Here is a 17139-nt window from a genome sequence, read left to right as displayed (position 1 = left end):
TTGCCCATTATTATGAGTTTCCGTTCTGGCATATAACTTTTCGGGACCCAAAATTTTCCCGTGACTTGTGAAAAAAAAAATCAGGCTCTAATGACTTTAGCAGTTTTAATGCGTCTAAAAAATTGTCGTAATTGTTACTTAATGATCATAAAGTTGTGTTATGCATTCAGAATACTGGCTGTTCCGTTACATCACAATAACTAAGCATGGCTTACTCGCGTACTTGACATATCTTTTTAATAAGAGTGTAATTAATTTATTTTATGAAACATGATCATTATTTTTTTTTGGGAGGTATTCATTAAAACTCCCTTATATTTGTGATTAGTTTTGTTATTCAGCTTTTAAATGATGAAAATAAATGGTTGCCATAATGGAAAACTGACTGATGATCTCATCAGTATCTACCCTTTGTAATAATACTGTAGTAACTGTAGAGGATTGCGAGGAACTGCACTGACTGTGAAAAGGGGTCCAACTATGCAGAAGAGGGAATTACGACTTTTACCAAAATTTATTTTATTTATTATTTTTTTTTTTTTAAATTTAAGTCACTGAGAATATATTTCAACACTTTCCTCTTCAGTTTCTTTTCCTTTCTCATATTTTTAGAAATAGTTTGGACCAAAGCTATTTATTTTTCGTTTACAAAGTGTATATTTACAATAACAAACAATGATGGCCTAACTCTTACAATATAGTTCATTCACAAATAAGTACAACCATTCATTAAAACAATACCATATAGTTACAAGAAATTTGTTTTTTATCTCTCTCTCTCACTCGCTCGCTCCCTATATATATATTTTTATATTTATTTTTTACAAATATAAAACAATTATACAAATAATTTCTTTATCACAAAATTATATTATTACTGTATTTACAGGTTTTAAAATATATTACTAAACAATCCATTTTTTTAATTTTTTGTTTTTGTTTTAATAATGAGCGATATATACATTATATACAACATTCTGTAAATGTATATATCTTAATTATGTATATTTATAATACAACAATGGCTTTTAGTTTTAATTCCTTGTGTTCACATCACTTTTCTTTTTTTTTTTTTTAATTTTATAAAAGTCACCCTTTGTTTAGTTTTTAAAGAAGCGTTTTTGTTTTGTTTTTCATTTTAGATGTACATAAAAAACAACATTTAAAAAAGATATAGTCCTCTTAGTGTTGTTGCGGTTTACTAAAACACTGTTTCAGAAAATGGTCTATAGAATGGTATAAGTGCGGCCTAACATCTGACAGACCGTGTGCTTCATCTGGATAACTCTGTAAAAATAATGGTTACAATAAAAAAAAATTAATAAATAAAAGATTTGCTTGCTCGTATTAGGTAAGGAAAGTATTGCGAACTACGAGTATGGTGCACATATAAGTGCGATGTTGTGCGTGAACGAAATAAACGATATATTTGGTCGAATTTTACAATTTGAATGTTAGGGATAATATTCAAACTTAGGAGTTTGACAGAATGCGAAAGGTGGGCTGGGTATGGATAGAAAAAGTCTCGGCGAGTATGTCGTTTGATTACTGCATGATAGAGTAGAAACGATGAATCAATATGCTATTGCTTTCACAGAAATAGTCTAAAGGGATTTTGGAGAAATGTAATCTATTCCTTGAACTAATTTTGATTATGTAACAAGATAAAGCTAGAAAAATTTGTGTTCAGTTGTAAATTTTTAATTTCCAAAAGTTTAACAAAAAAGAAAGGGGCCTTAAAACCACTAGCAGGAGCACAAATCCATAACGAGGTTGTGCTGCTCCGCCTCCTGAGGAGTACAGACTTATTGGTAAAGCTATAGTTGCGGTGTAATTTAAGGGATGGAGTTTGCCAACAATTTGGTAAGTACTGCCTCGTTACCAGAACAAATGTTCCTTCAGAAGTCTAGTCCTGCTTGTCAGTGCTTGAGCCCAACTACTCAACCTTATTCAAAGTTTTTTACAAACAGAATTGAGTACAAGTGCTTGAGGGGAGGGACAACAGCCTGAATTTCTTTGTATTGCAACTGAAAGTGTGTGTCTATTGAAGGAAGAATAGGAGACACCGAATTTGATAATGCATTTGTTTTACCCACAGAGACGCTTAAGACACTGAAGAAAAAATACTTATCCCAGAAAATTGATGTTCTAATAGTAACTTTAATTTTTAAATTATTGGATTTTACGATTAGCTGGCCAAATTTGCTAACTTTTCAAGATATATATTAACTTCGTTAGAGCGCAAAACCTCCTTCCCAAAGTCTACGAGGCATGGCGCAATTTTAATCAACTGAAACAAAACAAAATTAAAAAAAAAAGAAACCAAAGCGTAACTCACTTGCTGTTCAAACAGAATATCGTTGGTTTCTAAGGCTTTCGCTAACATCATGGACTGCTGATAATGCACGTTATCGTCCAAGGTTCCGTGTATTAAGAAGAATAGTTTATTCTTGAAATTATCCACTTTATTATTAAGGGAAGCTTCTTCGTAGCCTCTATAGTTGTCATCTGGTGTCGGTAGACCCATATATCTTTCTGTGTACAGGGTGTCTAAAAAAAAGGAATTTTTTTTTACTAAATTAGATCACAATTAGGTAATAAATAATATAAATTACGGTTCTTTTGCACGGACGACTAAGAGCCAAAGTAGAACAATTTAGGCAAAATAGCGGTAAACCTAGTTTTGGCTTAGATTCCCACAAATTGTCATGAAGAAAGGCCCTTGAAACAAGAAGTGTTAATCATGGAGAGATTGTGGTGAAACTAAAAGAGATCGAATACGAAAGAGTCGATACTTGCTTCCAGTTAAGCCACCCAAAGTTCGCTATTCTTCGAGTCGGTCTCGAACTAAAAGTAAAAAAGTCCGTGGGGTAAATGTGTTAATATCTCACTGAAGGAAAGGTGCTAGCACTTAGAGAGATATGTTCTTATGCAGGATACCGTTCGGGAAAGTGGACTATTTCTTCGGACATCTTGGCGGGTAACTCAGACAGAAACAAAACTGAATGTATCAGTCAGCAGTTAGAGACTGCAGTGCGCACGAGTAACCTTCTCTGGTCGCTTCAATAAAGTAATGACTTTCAGTATGTTACCAAAGCTTATAGCAACATAAGACACGTGAAATCGAAAAAATCCTGTAACGATTAATGAAATTACCTTTATCAGTTATAAGGAAAACAAAGTTATTAATTTTCGGTCCAGTTAAACATGAGTTCCAGAACGCAGCCCAGAGTTACATGAGTTTCGTTCGAGCACACTATCTGTTTGGTTAATAAAGATAGAACTTTTAAGTAATAAGAAAGATGGAATGAATTCCCAAAAAGCTGCTGGGCCTTGAAGAAAAAAAAAAGAATGGTACGAGTGGGCTGGACTCTGCAAGGAGAGATTTAAGAAGGGTACAAAACTCAAAACCTTTACAGAAAATATTTTGTTTTATTAACAGTATTAATTACCATAAAGTAGCCAATCAGTGACTGGCGCGACAGAAATTCCACATTTGAATACTCCCTTAATGTCCTGTGCCATGACCATACCAGTGGCGTATCCACCATAACTCCAGCCCCATATAGCTGTCCTCTTCTCATCAATATATTTCAGTTTATCAATTAAATATCTAAAAAAAAAAAAATAGTCGTTGTACACAAAAATAAGGATATCCACCTAAAACAGTTGATTTTACGGGGAAAAAAGATAACTCACTTGGTAACATTGATCTGATCATGAATCTCGTAGGTTCCGAGTTTCTTGTAATTAGCGAACAACATGTTATCACCTTTCAGTCCGGAACCTCTGCCATCAATTTTAGCGTAGATCACATTCTGACTCACCACCAGATGGCTGTACCAGTCTATGTTGAACCTTTCTGTAACCATATTCGATCCTGGTCCACCATATCTAAAGAAAAGGTAAATTGTAGGGTTCAATTTATTATATCCCAGTCAGATCTGTGCATCAGGATTAGTTTCATTTTTGGTTCTTACACTTGGACCAGTAGAGGATACTTCGTCTTGCCAGAGGTGTCTATACCCGGAGGCAAATGCAATCGTACATGTGCCATCATGTTACCAGAGGCGCCTGCAATTGGTACTCGCATCTCCTTGTTTTCTGGTAGAATCAAATTTCCCAACTTCCTACGTATGCGACTATTGCGTTCCCATGTCAGGATTTTTTCACCTTCCTGGAAAATTGATATGAACATTTCTAATACAAGAAAAATAATTTCTTAACCTTCTACTGAGAAAGCTTAAGCTAGCTCGCCCTTGACAAGCATGAAGGCTCCACTGAGGGACTTAGAACCTGTTGGAGGGGTCTGGCTAGTGGCGACTAGAAAATATTCGATGTTTGAATCAGTTTAAGCATAAAGAGGCTTCTGCAGGTGATTCTTTTATGGAGGAACACAACAAAGCAGCCATTCGATACTACAGGGGCTCTTCTTAATGGACACTAAAGGCTTCCTTAAGGGCTCCAGTAGACTAATAACCTTGCGAAGTTCCACTTATGAAACTCCTCTCCTATCTTTTAGGTCTAATCAAAGAGACAAGACATTAAGTGCTCTACTCAGGCTGCCACAACATACAATCTAGCTCGCATAGCACAAGCTGCCTTAGTCGCACTGAATATTGTTTCTGGCTGCAGAACATAATTTAAGGAATTAAGATAATTTTTTTTATTTTTATAAAAACCTTGCTAAAGAGCGCTATCTCTGGAACAACAGGTCCGGCGCAAGTCTGCATGTAGTAAGAATATTTCTGGCTAAAAACAGCTCCGGTATAGTGGCAATCACCTCCTTCAGTCTTGTCCCATGGACATGAAACACATTCCACTGTGTGAGGCGCACCTTCCACAGTCGCCGGTACTTTGCCAACTTTTAAATACCCTGGTTCATTTTCTTCCGTCGTTAAAAAGAAACTGTAGGAGACAACATGAAAATTGATATTTTGTATTACTAGTAGAACAAATAGAAGATTTGATATTACTGTGAGGATGATAGACTTACATATATTGTTGGTCCCACGCTAACAGCTCAGTTACTTCAAATTTTCCAGAAGTTAACGGTACCGGTCTTGCAGGTCCACGATTGTTCAGATCGATTAAAGTAAGATGACGATATGGTCCTGCGTCGTTTCCTTGATCTACTGAAAGCACAAGAGCCATTTTCGTTCCATCAGGCGAGAATAATGGACTGGTCAAGGAAACCCATCCTGACCTCTCGGACAGAGCGAACACCTGCGGGAACAAAAAGTGATTTTATAAAAAAAAAAAAAAAATTAGTAATTTTCTTGTTTAACTTCGATCTGGGACCCTAAAATTTAGCGCATTCTACTGCTCTTTTTCGTAATTAAATGGATTTTTTGTTTTTTTGTGTTAACAGAACATTAACCCACCACCAATTTATCATTTTAAATGCCTGTCGGCACTTATCAATGTTGGAACTGAGAATTTTATTTCGCAACAAGTGATAACTCATAAGTGCAGGAAAAAGTGGTGAAAGCAGTCAGAGGTTCACAAGTCCATCTTATCTTCTTCAATTTCCTTGGGAGGAATGTCTGCAATTGCCGAAGAGAAAAAAAGTTCGATTGTAAGGTTTGTGAAGGTGAACTATTCTGATGGAATGAAGTACATACCTCTTGGCAACTGTTGTTCTGCGTAGAACATAGGACAATGGCGGCTTCATTTTGCACTCTGTTCATCCAGATGGCGATCAACTGGTGTGGAGCTGCCCAGGCTACCAAACTTAGAACTGGCTCTCTAAAAATTATAATGATTATAAATAAACAATAAGATTTCAAATAATTTCAATTGAATCAAAATGAGGGCATTTATTGTACAATTTTTGCGCTAAATACTCAAAATTATTTAATCTCCTAAGAATGTAAACATCATTAGCACCATTTATATAAAACTTATTGTATAAATTGATAAATAATTCCAACCTAAGGAACAGCTCTCAAAATAGCTGACATATTTATTTTTGTATTTTTTATTAATTCATTAATTAATTTTTTTAAATTCAGAATAAATTAATATAATTTTATTTATATCATCTTTTAATTTTAATTAGTTGTAATGTTTTGGCAAGCATTATAATTAAGAAACTACTAAATTACACTCTAAAAAAGAATTATGTACCCATTACATTAAGAAATTGTTTCCAATTATATTTAGCATTAAAGAAAATCTTATTCTTTATTCTTAATTTCTTTTATTTATTATACTATGAGTTTTAAAACTTTTCATTTCGTAAAAAAAGATTTTATAATTAATTAATTCTAATAAAATAAATAGAAATTTCATTTCATAATATTATAATAATTAAAGGTAAATAATATTAACTCTGAATGGAATTTATAATAATGTATTAATAATGATTACATTAATCTGTGATGTGGTATTTTGTAAACCAGAGTTTATTTTAATACTAGCGTTGCCTCTAATATGATTAATTAAATGTGGATAAATCATTTATTGAGTTAGTTAGAGTTGGTTTTCATCCACCTGTTAGTTGAAAGCCGACAAAGTGGCGAAAGAGGCGTCTGAATAAAGATGAGGTGGCTAACCCCTTTTTCAGAGATCTTGTCTTTGCATTTATCCTACACTAAACCATACATATACTGATTTCCCAGCAAAATGTAACAGAAATGGAAGGTTAAAGAAGAGAGAGAGAGGAGAGAGAGAGAGAGCCCACTTCTATTCTCTAAAATGGCCTGGATAGGTTTGTAATAACATTAAGCCCAAACATTGAACAAATCGCTCTTTGAGCTTTGCATTTTCATTGATGTTAATATAGGATTAGCGCCTACATTTTGAAAGGCTTGTCCCGTGGATCCAATTTAAGCAGAACATCAAGCAAGATGGAAATGGATAGAGCTTGTGCACATTGCTAGATTTGCATTTGTGCACTGATTTGCTCAAATTCGAAACATTTGTGGAGTTTCTAGGTAACTTAGAAGAAAGTCTAGATAAATTGCCAAAGAAAGAATGATGTCCCCCAAAAAAAAACCTGACACTACAGCTGCGTACGCTCAAATAGAGATCAGTATTTTGCAGAGTTATTTTATTATAACTGCGTATCCCCTTCAACCACCTATGGAAACAAGACTAGAGTTATAAATCCGCTCAGCTTACCTAAGAAGAATTATCGGCTGGAATACGATGTAAGAAACAGTGCGAAAAGTAAAGGTTTCCTAGTTGAAATCGATCTCCAATTAAGATGAAGATTCGTGAAATCCATAACTATAATTAAAAATGAATAAGATGCAAGGAAAGCACAATTAAGTCCTCAAATAACCAATCTATCCCTAAACAATGCATAGACTATCCTTTAGATGAACTTAGGGGTAAAATAATATAAATGTGTATTAACCTAGCAACAATATATGATAGTTCATACTCACTTCAAGCTCTGCCTTGGAGGAATATCAAACTGAGTCACAGGCTTTTGGTATTGCAATTCCGCCAAGCTTACCACATTCAACGATACAGTTGGGTTCGGTCTACCAGGCTGGAAATATCAAACATTCTCATATATATATTTTTACATTCAGTTGCTGCTGTTATTAATTTTTTTCTGGAACTAGCTGCTAAGGTCCTAGAGGAGCCATGAAATTAGCCTGCGACGAGTTTTAGCACCATTCAAGGAAAGATAGCGTACAGGACAGCGATGATTATAAATCCAATAATTAGGCAAACTGCACTTCAGAGGAAGAACAGGTATGAACAACTTTAAGTACGCTATCACGAAATAAAATTCAAATAGCTTGAAATAAAAGCTCGTAAATTTCTTAATCTTGTTTTCGTAAAAAGAATTTTACAGATTTTTTTGTTTTGTCAGCAAAATTCTGGGGGGGGGGGGAGGAAGAAGTGAGAATTGCGAATGTGTAAGTGGGGTTGTGTATGAGAGAGGTTTACACATGGTAAAATATGGCCATCTGTTCTGAGTTATTCTGTGTTCATTGATTAACCTGATTTATGGGATCCCATTTGTTGAATGGGCTATCCTTTTAATATTTCAGGTGGTTGGGTATTTACAATTGGGACGAGTATTTTCTTTTATTCATGGCATTTAACGGTTAGTTAGGGTTTGCTCTAACTATAAATCAATTTGATGGGGTAGACCTTACTTTTAAACAATCTTAGATCTTCTACCTAATGAAAATTTATATTCTACGACTTGTGTTTGTGTGTTTGCTTTTACTCTCGACTCAAGAGAAAGCATTTGATGGTAGCACAATTTCCAATGGTGTTCAAAAAAAAAAAAAACAGTGCTCAAAATACAAAAAATCTCACGAAGCTCAAACTTCAAATTCGGAGTCTTGACAAAGGGAGGTGGCAACTTTGAAATAATAATAAAAAAAAAGTGCAGTTGCATTAATTAATTCCAAGTACTCACCTTTGGATATCTGATGTTGACAGCTTGAGTGTATTGATATCGTAGATCTCCCGGAGCGCCGTAGTACGGGATGTTCATAACAGGAGTGCGACTGTCGTTGAACGTGGCGAATACAAGATGTGCTCCATCAGGGGAGAACCACAGTGCTTTATTGGATTCCAGAATTTCCTCTGGGGAAAGATGCCAGGAAATTATTAAATTTAATTTGGGCTAATAGCAAAATATTTAAAGAAGAAAAAAAGTTACTTCATTTATCTTTGCAATTTTCCATGTGGACTAATGAGAGAACGCTATAATCCTTTAGAATTTGCAACGGCGCTTCCAAAAGCGAATCTGAAAAACGTCTAATCACTAATTGGAGCCCACACCTTGAGAAGTTAAATTATGGTCTTCAAGGTAACCTGATTAAATAGTAAAGAAAAGGGAAATGACTCGGAAAAGTTTTGGGAAACAGCGTAAACCTGGAGGAGCAGGTTTTTGTGATATAGTTGTATTGGTGGTGCGGATAAACAGGGATGCCAGGTTGGCCTCATAAGATCTAGTTCTGAGGCAATCCAAATCCTCTCTGGATCTTCTTGTTGGGGAAATCTCCAACCTTTACTTAAGGAGCCGCTATTCCAGTTTGCTCGTGAGATATGACTACAAATCTCATGATACTTTTAAAATCAGTAGATTAGCAAATTGGGCAAATTCAGATTGTAAGATCAATTTTGCTTTTGGGAAAATACTCTTAGGGTCCAGAGTAGTAGATGTGGGGCAGAAAAAGCTTGAAGAATAGATTAATTTGGGCTGGGAATCTTGGACTGTTCTCTTCTAACATACTAGATCGTGAAAAGAAGAGAAAGAATACACTACCTTCATAGACCCAATCTGGTACGCCGTTATAAATGGTCCCTGGACGACCCGTTCTAGTCAGCCTAAACTCTTGTACTGGTTGTTCTCTGGCCGAAGTGCGGTAGTAGATATCGTTCATATATACATAGACAAAAGCATTGCCTACGGGAGCCCATTGAACTAATTGAAGCAAAATTTGACCACCATTTATGTCGGTGACTGGCCAACTTTTCCTGTTAACAAAATTTACAAAAAATAAATTTTCTGGAATAGACAAAAAAAAAAAGAAAAAGGAAAATAGAAATTTTGGTCTGAAATTCTGAAAGATCTGAAGGAAATCTCTCCGAGCGGCGAGTGTGGGATTCCCTAAGACTCCGGGTGGATTTCTGGAAAGTGAGCCATGGAAGAGTTGATAATTAGATCATCCACTTTATAATACCATTCTCGCCAGAATTTAGTTTGGAACCAGAGGCCCTAGGTCCCTCCCAATGCTGAGCTACTAACGCTGGTTGTCATACGCACATTAAGAAAATAAAAAAGACCTTTCTGTGACTATTGTGTTTGTTAGATTTTATTCATTTGTATATAAACAACAACTCTGTTATACTTCCTCTTTTTAGGAACAGGAGAAAGCATTTGGTTTAACAACAAAAACTCCAGCAAAAATGAATCAATATTGGAGTAAGTATTAAGTTCGCACTTCTACTTCAAACTTCTAGCACATTTTAATGGACGCCCATTGAGTGCTTGGCAAAGTACTTTTACTTCTGTAGGAAAAAGAAGAAAAACATCCTTTGGAGACACATTGTGCGAGAGTTTTTATTAAACTGTGGAAGGAGGGGGGGAAAAAATGTCGATGTAGATGTGGTAGACGTGGATGGCAAGAAGTATAAGAAATAAAGAGTATGAATTGCCGCCTAGCAGAATAAGCTGTTGAATAAATTGAATTTTATCCAAACGCTAAACCTTTACTTTAAACAGAATGAATGGGAACAGACCATCTCTCCTGCTCCCTGCTGGTTTTATGGACTATTTCAGTATAAACAGTTTAGGTCGCCCGTTCTGATTGATGTAGTAATAGTTATTTATTGAACAAGTTGGGGCAAGAGTTTCACACACCGAGCGCAAGTCAATGCTACTTTCAACGAGTATGTAAAAACTGTTTCTCACTTTACAATAACTGATTACTACATGAATCAGGGCGGGCGAAAGTGAAAATTAAGGATCAAAATTTCCAAGTTATATAACGTGAAAAGGCCCTCTAGCAGATAGGAAAGGGTTAGGTCAAGGGCTGGGACATGAAAAGGAGATGGGAAGGAAAGAGATGCGTCTGGTCAAAGGGAAATAAGTTACCCAGTAAGTTGTTTGTAGTTCTAAGTCCAGGACCTTCCTGGACTGTCGTGCCAAACAGGAAAGAAAGAAAAAGGATTAAAGATGTTTCTAAAGTTACGAGTTTGACCGGAAGTGAGAATGTTTGGGAAACATCTTTTTTTTTGACTTCCTCGTAAACCGTCTGTCCAAATAAGATAGGACTATCCTTTGTTTGAAATTTTTTTGGTTCATAAAAACTGTTTTTATAAAGGGGAGCTTAGGACATTACGCCTTCTTCAGAGGTCCTTTTAACCAACTTTGCAGAAAACTATAGATGTAAATGTAAACATCAGATTTGTATTTTTTCATTCTCTATTTAATGGATATAAATAAAACTTGCTTGCTGGCAGCTCATCTAATCTCAGCATCATAAAGCAGGTGGTACGGTGGTTAGAACAGCTGATCAATTCAGTGAATGTGGTGGGAAATCCGAAGTTCCCGCCCACCTGCCAGAATCTCATAGAACCCAATAATAAAGTTGAAGGTGAAAAGAAATAAAGAATTCCATAAAATATAAAAAATACAAGATATCTAAACTTATATTTTCCTTACTTACTAATATTTGGACGATAAGTACCTTTTAGTATGAGGTAGGGGTCGGCAAGGAGAACTCAGCAAACTTTTCCAACTGAATCTTTATACAATGGGAATAATGCAAACTCATAAATATAACATACATCTAAGTTATATGTTACTTTTTAGATGTATATATACATTATAAGAAAAGTTAACTGTGTATTACAACCAAAACATTATTGTTCGGGAGGGCCATTCCCAGAATATTGTACAGGAATAGTAAACAAAAATAACCGCCGGGATGTCAGGCTATGTTTTCCAATACGAGGATATCCAACGTAATACATGCAAAACAACCTCTAATCACATGGCCTGGAGTATTACCTTTACTGCCAGCATATCATCACACAATAAGGTCCTCATGAAGGCACAAGTCCTACCACTTCTTCAAGAACCTTGGCATCCATGAGGGTATTCCAGTCTAAACACTAAAATCCTAAATACATCTCTTAATCGTTAATCTCTTAACTATTATGAGAAAGCAATACCAAAAACATTGAGGCGAAGTATGGCTGAGTATTCGCCAATCCAATTGAACTCAAATCAAATATCCTTAATTACAACTTCAATAAATGCTTAAGAATTAAAAGGTGAAAGTTAATCTTATGTTCAACATAGCAATTAAGAAAATCTATTCTGAGTTAATGGCGCAACTGTTTCTTTTCTTAATTGTATTAAAACCAGTTTCATGGAGAAAAACCACATCAAGTTTATTTAAGCTCCAATTGGACCAAAAAAAAAAGAAAAGTTAACTTTAAATAAACTAAGGGGATTATTAGGCCGGTGGAGAGGTAATTCATTTGTATTAGTCGAATGATGACGTAGTTCGAGAGGGAATGCAAAATAAAAAGAGAAGAAATACTAGTTAGGTAGGGACGCTGCAAGTTTAGCATCATAACATTTACTTTCTTTTTTGATGGTTTGGAATTAAGAGAAAAGTGAGTAAGGAAAGTCTCGGGTGGAAGAAAGCAGAGATGGAGGAGTTAGATAAGTAACCGGGATGCTGCGAAGGGGGCTTTATTAGGACCAAGCCAGCAAGCTCCCACTGGTAGTGATGTTAATTTTAATTCCTCTCAGAATCTGCCTTTCTTAGAATTAGTCTAATGATATGATAATGACTTAAAGCTACTATTGTGGCGAAGCTTCAGGGGGCGAGCTCTCTTCCTCCTTCTCTCTGGTTTCACTTATTTCAAAAGCTGAACTTTTTTTAGTAAAAAAAAAAAAAAATTAGGTTTATACATTCTGAAGAAGGCGTAGCAAGAATCCTACTCTTATCTCCAGGAGATTTTGCTTTAAAGAACATGGTGGTTGGCCCTGTATGAAGGACCCTGTTCTCGCATAGGCAAAACTTAAGATTTCTCGTGAGATGTCCCGTTCAAAAGTAGGCCACAAAAAGCAAGATTAGGCTAGGAATAGAGGTTACATGGTAAAAGTTAGCGTGAATGGTCTTTCTGGAACTGCCGAAGAATTTTAGGGTGAAATTTTGCAGCGAAGTATTGCCTTTTTCTTTCTGGCAGAGCTTAACGTCCAACTATAAGCTGCAGAGCCAAGGCTCCATCTTCTAATTCTAATGCACTTTGAAATACAACTGTAAAAAATAACAATTATATGAAGAAGAGCCGCAAGTTATTGTCAAAAATCATATTACTCAATTTGAGATTGGAGCAATCTTGTCTTGGAACAGTAAACAGAAAATAGAAAATTTTACTTATTCACAAATTTCGATTTTACTTCACCATCTCAGAATAATGCTAAAGGAGAAACCAAAGTTCTTTGAATAACAAGGAAAATCAAGAATAACTCGAACGAAACAATGGAGAATAAATCATTTATATCAGTATTGGAAAAAGTTTTAGGAATAACAGTTTTCATGATTTGTATTTAATGTCAGGAAAAAGTTGAAGGATGTGGTGGGTACGCGCCGCCAACTTGACAACAAGAACTAAAAGATTGTAGACAAACAAACAAGAAAGTTTGCACAGTTTTTAATTGGTGCCTTCCACCTTCTTTAACTTGGACTAGAATCACAAGCAACTTCTAGCGGAAAGGGGTGTGATGTTTCGATGAGATATGATGTCCCAGATTGCGTATTAATCGAAAGGAACACATTCGTTTGCCAGGGAAATGAACCGTAATTGATTTATATCTATTAAATTTGGTATTACCTTGAGATTGTGGAATTTGAGGCTATTTACTATCTCTTACTACTGCTGGAGAAATATTGCACATTTTCAAATTTAGGATGACACTATTCACTTCCTTAGGTTTCGAACGAACTTCCAAGATTTGTCTCTTTAGCTTCGAACGATTATCTGTACACAAGTTGTAAGTTCTGTCCAGATTTTGGGTGTTACTGGAGTTATCACTGAAATCCATTGAGAGAAAAAAAACACAGATCCACCTTTTTGTGGTAGAACACAGCAATAACTGTAAATTTTAAATTAATATTTAAGTGAAAATACGCAGAAAAGTTCGCGACGGTTAATCACATATGTGAATATGCGGGAATACGGGTAGATTTTTCTTGGTTTATGATTGGTATAATACATTTATCCCGACAAGTTACCATTACAAAACAACTCAAATGTTGGGTAAGAGTAAGTAAACCTATTCTTGGATTGCAAGATTTAGATTTTTACGGACCTTGTAATAAAATTGCTTCTTTCGATAGCCTACATAATACTCATCGATTCATTCTGTTGATTAATTTAACATAGATGTTGTGAATTAACTGATGTTGTCTTTAACCTAAAACGAAAGTTTTCAGGACGTACAGAATCTTCAAATAACAAGTACTCACCAACTATATTCACATTAAAATATTACAAATTCTCAAATGTATCATAAGAGTTATGAAAATAATATAAATTAATTAAATTGACTAATTGACATACCTAGTTTCCAGATCCACTATATGATAGAAGGCTAGGAATGTGTATCTGTAAAGCTTTCAACCAAAACAATAAAATTATTAAAATTAAATATTTCTTAAATATCATAAAACTCACTTTAATAATTATTATTATCCATATAATTTATATTACCTTCTGATAATTATTTGCAAGCATTAAATATCTGTGATCGGCTGACAGTTCATGATGGAATGATGCTTTCAGTATCTGTAAAATAGTAAATTAATGTAATTAGAATGTGCGTTTGTTAAAAGAAGGCTCTTTTTACACATTTGAAAATTATTGAATGTTACGAGTGACTTGTTTACGTTGCAACGGAACAGCAGTAAGTCATTTACTTTAAATTTTATGGCATATGGCAGGGTAATCAGCTGACGTCGGTTCGTTAAATTTAGTAATGGAAACGAACTTTGTCGAATGCCTCATTACGTCAAAAGGTACTTCTATTAACACATGTCGCAATTGCTATTGTTTCAGATGTTACAATCATCTCAAATGAGCTGACAAATGTCAAAGATACTATTTGAAATTCCAAAAATGCTGTGTGGCAGTAACCTCATCGTTATTTATTTAAAAGGGAATGGAAATTATTGTTGATTTTGGACACACAGCTTTATTTATTTTTGCCAAGCATTCGACCATTTTTTGGTATACATATTAGTTAGAATAAAATTGCAATTGTTAATTAATCAGAAGATGACCAGTCACTACGCCGAAAGCTTGGCAATACAACTGTATGACTGAATCGGCAATAATTTCAATTCCCGTTTGAATGAATCAATCACCAAAAAAGATGAATATTGCTACATCATTTGATTCTCATTAATTAAGTATTTTTTGGTCAAATTGCAAAGTGCTGTTGGTTAAATTACTGCACCGAGAAATTAATGATTATTTATATTCAAATTTCATAATTACCTCAACATGCGAGCTTAGAATGACTCTGGATTTATTGGTCCTAGCATTATACAAAATTAGATCTCCTTCTCTTGATTTGTATAAAATTTCAGTATCTGAAAAAAAACAAAGAAAATTTAATTTAATTAGTAATAAAATGCAAAACATTTTTGCACATTTGATTATTTTTGTAGTTGCAGGAAGTGAGAAAACTTTAAAGGAAATAGTTCCGTTAGTAAACCAATGAGAGGTAAGAAAAAGCAAAAGAGAGACCGACCTTCCTGCTCGCATAGAGTGGCCCCCAAAGAGGCAGGGACTGTTAACAGTCAAACAGACGAAGCTTACAATCGGTTACCATCTACAGCTGCTAGAAGCTTTACAAGCTACCACCAGATCACGGTATTTTTCAAAATTCAATCTTTCCTTTATTCATTCAAAATTCATTTAATCCTTTGTATCCACATTTTGCGATCCAAAATTGTCTCAATTTTCAGTTCAAGGGTTTTTTTCGATCAGCTGCTGTATTACAATTCGATTAAATTGCATTCATAATTAGAGTTGCAAAAATGACGAATGCAAATTGTCTATAATTTCCTTAGATATCTCTTACCGTCTGCTAATAAAAATAAAATATTATGGGCCCATAGAATAAAATTCATTTAACAAACTATCATATGGCAACCTCGATATTAAGACAATGTCTTTTGTTTTTCTAATGTTTTACAACAGATATTTTACTAATTTTTTCAATTAATACATTGAATTATTAAATTCCAATTATAACCCAATTATTGACTTATAGGACTATAACGAAACTGTGAGTAAAAGAGGTCGTAAAATGTTGATAAACTCTTTATTACAATCATAACATTGAATTGGTCTAGCTGATTGGGGGAACAGAAACAGATGAAATAAACAGTTCAATAATTTCCCGCGGGACTCGTATTTGGACTCGATTAACTATTTGCATTGTTTATCTAATATTACGTGCATTCCTAAACAATATTTTGATAGGAATGTAAAACATGTACGTTTCAAACTAATTATAGAACCTTCTGATTGCTCATTATTTACTGTGATGGACGTCCTTTAGAGAGAGAGGGGTGGAGAGAGGAATGTAAATTGTAGATTAGTTTGGACTGCTTCGTTTTATTTCTACCGAACAGTATCTGATACAGATAGCAGACTGTGGCTGCTTTTCTATCCGACTGGTGGCGTTGTCTGTACCATTAGTTTTGTAGCACTTTCAAGATCCTCCGAAGTTAACTCCGAGGAAATGAACTCTCTTTATTAACAGTCTCCCTTAAGAAATTAATGTTTAATTCAAGTTAGGTTCCCCTTTAAGACAGTCATGGAATTGGAATATGTATCCTTTATGATTGCGTTATTCAATCTTTCGAAGTTGTCTGACTGCCTTTCTTGGTGTTCCTGGCAGACAACCATCCCCCAGGATTCTATTCACTTATCCAACAACGTCTATCCATCTGTCTATCTGTCCAACAAGAGACAACTGCATATCTAACCAGTTTTGGTGGTCTATCCATCTGTTGAACTAACCGTCAGCTCTGTTTTCCGTTCATCCATCCACCCTTTACCCGTTTTCTGTCCATCCTCTGTAGAGCTAAAAACCATCATCTATCTTTTTATTCGTATTATAGTTTTCCAATTACCCAACTAATCCGTTAATTTAAATGTAACCATCTACCCTGATAGACCATTCTCATTCTGTTTGCCCGTCAATGATCAACGAAAATCATCAATCTTCCCCTTGTTTGTCTATTCCATTTATCTTTTTGTCTATTTACACATTAACTGTGACCATCTGTCTATGCATTCATCAATCCGTCGGTGATTATTTTTTGTTTATATCAATGAATTCATTGCCATGCCTGAAACCCACATTAGGGTATTGTGAGATATAGAAGGTATTAGCCAACTGCTCCAAGTTATTAATACCCACAATTTTAACAGGTATGTCTCACAAAAAGTGGGACCAATTTAATTAAACGCGTCAAGAAGAATGGCATTATTTCCTCCGCCTGCAGTTACATTAAATTAATTAAAATAAAAGAAAAAGAAAAATTAGCATGTTTTTCAGAGAGAAAAGGGAGTTTAGAGTGGGAAATTGTGAGGTAGTAAACTGGAGTTAAAGAGGATTAA

The 17139-nt window shown here is 34.8% G+C and overlaps 1 protein-coding gene across 8 annotated transcripts in view; it reads right to left on the bottom strand.

The window, feature by feature from the left end:
- Positions 1–1057: 1057 nt before the first annotated feature.
- Positions 1058–17139, bottom strand: part of ome (dipeptidyl peptidase 4 omega) — a 742318-nt gene continuing 726236 nt past the window's right edge. For 7 of the 8 annotated variants that reach the window (XM_074132448.1, XM_074132449.1, XM_074132445.1 and 4 more), the window contains 14 exons: positions 15001–15095; positions 14215–14289; positions 14065–14117; positions 9245–9456; positions 8390–8559; positions 7395–7501; positions 5625–5748; positions 4997–5226; positions 4683–4908; positions 3981–4177; positions 3700–3894; positions 3453–3613; positions 2339–2550; positions 1058–1287 (listed from right to left, as the gene is read on the bottom strand). In XM_074132448.1, the coding sequence (XP_073988549.1) occupies positions 1183–1287; positions 2339–2550; positions 3453–3613; positions 3700–3894; positions 3981–4177; positions 4683–4908; positions 4997–5226; positions 5625–5748; positions 7395–7501; positions 8390–8559; positions 9245–9456; positions 14065–14117; positions 14215–14289; positions 15001–15095 (2162 nt within the window). In that variant the 3' untranslated portion in view covers positions 1058–1182. Of the gene's footprint in view, positions 1288–2338; positions 2551–3452; positions 3614–3699; positions 3895–3980; positions 4178–4682; positions 4909–4996; positions 5227–5624; positions 5749–7394; positions 7502–8389; positions 8560–9244; positions 9457–14064; positions 14118–14214; positions 14290–15000; positions 15096–15324; positions 15531–17139 lie in introns of those variants that run through there. The other variant, XM_074132453.1, reaches the window with a different exon arrangement.

The sequence above is a fragment of the Rhodnius prolixus genome, unplaced genomic scaffold, assembly GCF_049639745.1.
Source record: "Rhodnius prolixus isolate KJV_2025 unplaced genomic scaffold, Rpr scaffold_4, whole genome shotgun sequence".
NCBI lineage: Eukaryota > Metazoa > Arthropoda > Insecta > Hemiptera > Reduviidae > Rhodnius > Rhodnius prolixus.
Note: the sequence above shows the minus strand (reverse complement) of the source record. Positions and strands in the feature narration are given on the sequence as shown.